Genomic DNA, 7,259 nt, shown 5'->3' on the forward strand with positions numbered 1-7,259 from the left:
TTGGAGCCGGAGCAGTTAATTGAGAAACCGTCCAAATCGGTTTTGTGTATTTTATATAACATGTAATTCAGTTTGCACACTATGTAAGTCACTTTGCATAACATGTAACTATAAAATAAAATTTTATGAAATTTACACCTTAGGTTATGTTTGGATTGCATTTTTCATGAATTTTTCGTTGGAAAATTACTGTAGCGATTTTTTTTAACCAAATTTTGGCCATCAACCTTCTGAAACAATTGCTTCCCAAGTGTGCAAATTATTGTATTGAGTTGCAAGGAAGTGATTTGATTGCCCGTTCAACTGTCATTTCCTCTGGCACTGCTCAGCTAAAAAATCCCGAAACTAACGAGTACCAACTCAACTCAATTCATCCTGCCTTCCACATCTAATCAAACGCATTCGACTTCCTCCTTTCTTTTAGAAAAAAGAAAAAAAAAGTCTGGAAACGAATAAAAATGAGTTTAATCACAAGAATTAGAACAAAGTAGTGTTTGTTTGGTACAGGATTAAGTAAGCAGCAGAAGCTGTCAGGTTCAACAGAAAAGAAGTTTGAGGATGCATCAGCAATTAGGCCAACCCCTGTTTGGTTAACTGTTTGGTAGAGCAACGTCATTACCAAGCAAATCCAAATCCTTACGCGCGCATGCGAAAGTGAACGCCGATTCCTTATTTTTATTGCTCAAATAATTTGTAGTATTTGTTTGCTAACAACAAGTGGTATAACTCGCACTTATTATACTACCGCCAAATAGAATAGCCATATGCTGTAGAGCGTACGCAAAAGGAAATTATGGAAAGGAAATTTTGATCTTTAACAAAAGGGCATTGAAAGATTTAAAAAAAAGAAAAAGATTGTGGTCCATAAGCATACCCAATGTGAATAGTACACGTAATCCACCCAACTAGAACTACCCAAACAGAGACCAACCATAACCAAAATATACTATAATCTAACTAATGGAGCCCACATCCATTGACACTTGAGTTGAGAGCAAAGTAATCCACCGCACAAGTCAGCACATTGCCAAACACCACCACCACTTTCTTCTCAATTCCACTCTCCAACCCCCGTCCGGTCCCACACCCAACCCCAATATTACAAAGTAAAAAATGACAGAGAGATTTTCCAGGAATCCAAACATATCTTTCGCTGGGCTGCTATTGCCTGCCCATTGGCGGGTGGGTCTTACCCATTCTCCTCACGACACAGAGAAGCTTAATGCCACCGTAACGTTAAATAATAATATAATAATAGTAATACGTACCAATGTAGCATATTTAACAATTATTAGTAGTAGTAATAATTATATATATATATATATATAATTTTGCTAGGAAATTGAAAAGAAAAAAGGAAGAAAAACAAACAAAAGAAAAGAATTAAGAGTAGAATTAACGCCAAGCAGATGCGACGGTGAGCGTTCGTCCCATCCAACCGAAGCAGACACCACCGGACTGTTCATTTACGGTGTAACCCTGACTGCCACGTGTCACGGAGTGGAGTTTGGAACGGAGTGAGTCACCAACGGTTTGACTCATGGGCTTGAGCTCGAACCCGGCCATGCTCATCCGGGCCCGCCACTTGCCGAACACCTCGCATCTTTCAACGCGGTCCCTCCCTTCGCACGCAACCGAGTTGGCCAACTTACGACCCACCCCCTCCTCTATCCTGACTCGGTCCGGGCGATCCCTGCCCACCGTCGCGTCCAGCGAGTCCAACAGCAGCCCGTAGTAAGCGCACGCCTCCTTCACGCGCGTCACAAACGGCGCCGTGTTGCCGCCCATCTCTTGCTCCACCAGGGTTACCACCTTGGGCGACAGCCATTTCACCCGCCGGAGCAACTCATCCCTCAAATTCTCCGTCGTGACACTCTCATCCGGCAACCTGTACAGCCTGAAAGCAAAATTCACTGCCAGAGCCTCGTCAGATTCCACCCCCAACTTCTCCCGATTCAACTCACCAATCCTCAAACTCGTCACTCTGAGGCTCAAGCACACGCCCAACTTGTTGGCCAATGCCTCGAGGTTACCGCGCACGGCCCTCAGCCTCTCCTCCCCTCCATTATTCACAGAATCCACCAGAGTAGTGATCTTCAAAACGCTGGGCTTGTCAGCTTTCATCGTCGCAAGCAAGTGCAGCAAATGCTCGTACTGCCCGCCCTGACCAATATCAAAATCGATGACGTGGAGCTTGTCCGCTGGCTGCTCACCGGAGATAGCTTCCTGAATTGCTAAATTTGCGGCCGTGAAGCCCAGCTTGAAACAGGGTGATACCTCGTACAACATCTGGGTTGAGTCCGAGTGTTCCGCCGTGTAGAGCTCGGTGACCGGCGGGGGATAATCCGTGGGGTTCACGCGCGAGCGGAGTGCTGAGGTCATGTAAGCGGTTAACCTTTGTTCGGAAGTCCCCCTGGGGTTAGCGACCTGGGCAAGGCGCGTGAGGACCTCCGTCGCGGCCTCCATCCTTCCTTCTGAAATTGCCACGGCGACATCAGCAATCGACTGCTTGGGGCAAGCAATGGGCGGAGAAGCCGAGGTCGATGAACAGGAAGACGATGATGATGTCGGAGATGGAGAAATGGCCTTGCAGTTGGTTGTGGTGATCATGTTCAAGCTGTGAATCGTGTCAGACCACTCGCTGTTCGTAACAACGGAGACAGCGTCGCCGCCACAGCCTCCTTCGTCATCGTCGTCAAAGAGCTGCTTTTCTAGCTCCTGAAGTTTATTCATCATCTTGTTCTCCGTCTGATCTTGAGGTGCTGAGAACAATTGTTTGCCAGGGGTAACCATGCCCACGGACATGGGCATAGGCACGACTGCGCGCTGGTTGTGAAACAAGTTTGGAAAAGATACGCTACTGCTACTGCTAATATTGGACGGAATAAATTTGTTAGGTCGGTTAGGCATACCACCAGAGCTGGCCGGTTGGATGATGTTTCCATTGGATAGACTAGCAGTCGTAGTCAAGCCGCAGTTGCTCATCATCCGTGGTGGTTGTGGTTGTGGTTGCTGTAGCTGCTGCTGGGGACGGAATTGTTGAAGAATAGGCCGGCCGTAGCGAGGGTTCATCGGCGAAGAAGAATTCGAAATGGAGGAGGCTTCAGGCGAAAGAGATGAGATAACAGATAAATCTACAGGCGACAGAGGAGATATGGGAGACGCGTGCTGGTAGTTTACCCTGGGCTTCACGTTGCGAAGATTACTATAAAGCGGTCCTAAGCCACCCATTTGCTGCTGGTGTTGCTGTTGCTGTTGCTGTTGTTGGAGTAATTGATGCTGCTGTTGAAACTCCGTCAGAGATCGTTTGCCGATCAAGTCAGGGCCGCGGTGGACGATCTGTGCAGCCGGGTCCGGCAGAATTCCGGCCAGGGCTGACCTGTAGGGTAGCTGCGAAGGGTTGGTCACGTTCATGTTCATGTTCATGGTGGGCATCATCGGATTGGTAGATCTTCCGGTGGCGATTCCAGAGCTGGTGAAAAAGTCCGGCCCTCCACCGCCGGAGAACCCCGATGACATGTTTTTTGAACGCTTTTGTTTCAAAATATGGTATCTGAGGAACAGACAGCGCTCCCAATTATCTATGCAACTACTCTAGTGAATAGTAAAAGCTAATGATTTTGAGAAAAATTCTGCATTACAAAGTGAGAGCTTTCTGGCAAAGGTAGGGGAAGAAATATGGGGCGGTAGGGGCCGGGGGGTGTTGGGGAGGTGGGGGCGAGGGATGTGGGACGGGCTGAGGAGTTTCGTTTTTAAGCTATTGGATTGATTCTTGTCATTATAACAGAAGAAGGTGTAGTAGTTTAGAGAGAGAGAGAGAGAGAGGGAATTGAGAATTAAAAGAGGGAGAGAGAGAGAGATGAGGTTTCCAACTGGCTGTGAGTCCTCCAGTTTTTGTGGTTTTTGTGTGCGTTATTTAATCAGGAGGTGGGTTAATGTACACCCGGGGGCACGCGATTTCTTCCATTTTGGGCCGTCAGATGAGATGAATCTCGGTCTGCCTGAAGAAGAGGGTCCGTGAAATGAATGGATGGATGCGGGGGGTTGGGTGGAATTGAATTTTTGGATAAACCGTCGCGTCTCAGCGGAGCTGGGGAATGCCTCGATAATTTTGATCACGCGCCCGGTGTTCACGTGTCTGTCATTCGCGAGTGTATTGGGTGCGAAAAAGTGAGGAATCTCAATGATGTTTAAGTGGCTAGTGTAACTGACGAACACCCGCATTAATGATACCGTAACATCCAGTGCAGATTGTGTTGTACTAAACATTTTATTGGGGGCAAACTTATGCAGACGCAAAAAGGAGAAAAAAGAAACCATTGTGTTGATCCAATTGTCAAACTTATTTACTTCTTCTTTTATTTTATTCAGTAGTAACAACAACCAACGAACATTTTGCATGCATATATTTTTACCCGTTGTCACCTAAAATATGGCCAATTTCTCTTTCGAATGACATCGAACATAAAACATACGTTTATTGCTATTGTCCTCAAACTCGACTCCACCTACGCCTACAAATTCATTCATTGAATATGACTATGAATATGAATATGAATATGAATATGAATATGATGGATGGTCTCAAGAGCACACACCTTAGACATCATCTTAACATTCCCAATCTATATGCTCTCAAGATATTGTGCTTTCAAGTTGTTCCATGATATGTGATTTGTTTGAATGAGAGATTATTATTTACAAAAAATTATTTAATTATGTCACAAAGACGTTTTTCGATTTGTTTTTCTTTTTATCTTGTCAATCACCCTTGTTCTTTCGCATATAATACATTATAAAAAGTACTATAATAATTATTTCAAATAATATTTCAACATAAATACAACGCAGACTTTAAAAGCCAATGCCTATCTCCGATGTCATGAATGCGCATGATAAACTGCTCAATTATGATAATGTTTTGTCATGTACATTAATAAATAACATTTTTATTGCACATTGAAATACAAAAGGAGTTTAGTGATACACAAAGCAGTGCAAATCTGAATTTATAATTCAATTGCAAATTTTTTTCCCCTATTTGCAAATTTCAAATGTTGGAATAGCATTTTACCAAATAAAGAAAATGATTCGCTTTCTTTAGTTCCCCACTTTTATCTCAATTGATACATCGGAATCTTGCATATGCATCGCACAATCTTACAAACTCTCATATAACAAAGCTATAATCGATGACATCTATAAAGGGCATTTGAATAGTTATGAATGACTTGGAGTTTTTGCTAAAAATTTGCAGTCAATAGTTTTTACCAATGGTATTCGGGTTATAGTGAATGAGAGCAAAAGCATAAGACTGAAAAGGATTTTTTTTTTGATTAAAATAATAGCTTCCTATATTATACTATAGGAAGGGGAGGGTTGAAGAGGTCACGAGGTAACTCGGAGGAGGGGACAGTCAAACCACCACAAGGACAAGGACTTGGCGAAAAAATTAAAAAATCCGATACTCTTCTACAGTACAAGTACTGCAATCTTTTAATCAAGCCCCCAAAAGAAAAAAAAAAGAAAAAAGCAGTACAAATTTTCAAACATGCTTTCTGACCAAAAAAAGAACACAAAAGAATAGAAATGGAACAAGTACGACCGCTCTCTGACCTTTAACAGCTGGGGTCCCTCTCCGCATTTCCTCGGCCATCAAGGCAGAGTTCCAAAATCAAATTCGAAGATTTGGTGCGCGTGGGCTGCGGGAGACTGGGTATTGAATGAATCCATTGCCCAGAAGTTCCTTTTGTTCTAGGAGTATACTTACTATATCATTTTATTTATTTATTTATTTTTTAACACTCGCCTCTGGGAATTTTATTTTATTTTTTAAATTTTATTTATTGGTTGTGTTTGGCATGGATCTTTTGGACTCTGGAGTACTACCATTGTACCGGCCCAGCTTTGATCACCTGACAGCACAGTTACAAAGACTTTCTCAAAAACCTAACGACAATAACGCTTTAATGCAATCCCATAACATCACGAAAAGTGCGCCCTTTACACGTGCGCTAACAGGATCATCCTTTCCACCCTCCAATTGCCTGCGTGAATCGTCACCGTTACCACCCCCCTCATATTCTTCTTTTTTGCTTCTTCATCTTTTGTGATGCAACAGAATTTCATTGATGATTAAAAGAATATTTGGACCTAATTCGTAATTTACATTTCCCATCGAAGTAGCAATTTGAAAGTGTGAACTATACTGCTTCTTTTTTTAAAAAAAGTGGTAAGTTCTGGACCAATGAATTTCTATTTATAATTTCTTTCACTTTATCAGCCAATTTAACCCTCTTCGACTGTTCTTGAAAAATCACAAAATTGCAAGGAAAACTTTCAAGTATTTAAAATGTTTCTTTGGAATTATTCCCAAAACTTTCAACAATGCTCTCTCTCTCAAATTGCCCTCTTAAAATATCTAAAACAAGTTCAAATGTATTTTATCTTGTACTCCTACTTTACAATCCAAAAAATGTATGGCAAGTAAAATCTATCAATCTTTTTAAAATCAAATTATTCATACAGTCAATGTTATGGTATCGCTTTCTTTATCATACTTTTCATTGTAAAACACGTAATTGAAAATAAAATGTTCATATAACATTTTTGATTTTTTATGTATTATCGTTATAGTTTTTTCATTTTTACTCTTCCATCTTTTGCCCCCAGTACCGACTCCACCACAACAATTAGAGGTTGATGAATATATATGTATAGCCCGGTTCTCCTTCAGTAAAGTGTAAATCTGGCATAGTTTTTTTATAAAGCCATTTATATTATCTTTCCGCCTCCCCTTTTGTAAAGTTTAACATTTCTCTTTTTTTCACAACTCATTAATATGAAGGCCTTTTTGTACCCCAGAAAAAGAAAACATCACTATTGAGCTACAACTCCTCACAACCACTGGGTATATAATTATACTAATCAATACTGATGAATTATGCCTATCACTTGTTCCGTTCTATTGCCAATTATTATGAACTTATTTTATGCACATGGGTATATTGTGCTTTTTTATGAAATGGATAAAAACATAAAAAATTCTTAATTCCCAATATCTTAAACAAATATTATTGGCTTTGGTCATTGTGGGGACATTTAGAACTTGTTTGGATTGCATTTTTCTGAATTTTTTGTATGAAAAATTATTGTAGCGATTTGATATATGTGAGATAGAAAGGCGGTTGAAAAAATACGTTCACAGAAAACGTAGCAATTTTTCTTTAGAAAATTGCTGTCCGAACAAGGCCTTGTGG

General features: G+C 41.3%; 1 protein-coding gene across 1 annotated transcript; it reads right to left on the reverse strand.

The window, feature by feature from the left end:
• Positions 1 to 836: 836 nt before the first annotated feature.
• LOC113761941 (scarecrow-like protein 8) lies at positions 837 to 3,860 on the reverse strand. The gene has a single exon (XM_027305138.1). It carries the CDS (start codon positions 3,517 to 3,519, stop codon positions 1,396 to 1,398), a length of 2,124 nt encoding a protein of 707 aa, XP_027160939.1. The 5' UTR covers positions 3,520 to 3,860; the 3' UTR covers positions 837 to 1,395.
• Positions 3,861 to 7,259: the final 3,399 nt, after the last annotated feature.

The sequence above is a fragment of the Coffea eugenioides genome, chromosome 2 (genome assembly GCF_003713205.1).
Source record: "Coffea eugenioides isolate CCC68of chromosome 2, Ceug_1.0, whole genome shotgun sequence".
Taxonomy (NCBI): domain Eukaryota; kingdom Viridiplantae; phylum Streptophyta; class Magnoliopsida; order Gentianales; family Rubiaceae; genus Coffea; species Coffea eugenioides.

Bases quoted from the DNA above. Each gene is read 5' to 3' on its own strand.
- LOC113761941 (XM_027305138.1), bottom strand. From the start codon at position 3,519: ATGTCATCGGGGTTCTCCGGCGGTGGAGGGCCGGACTTTTTCACCAGC.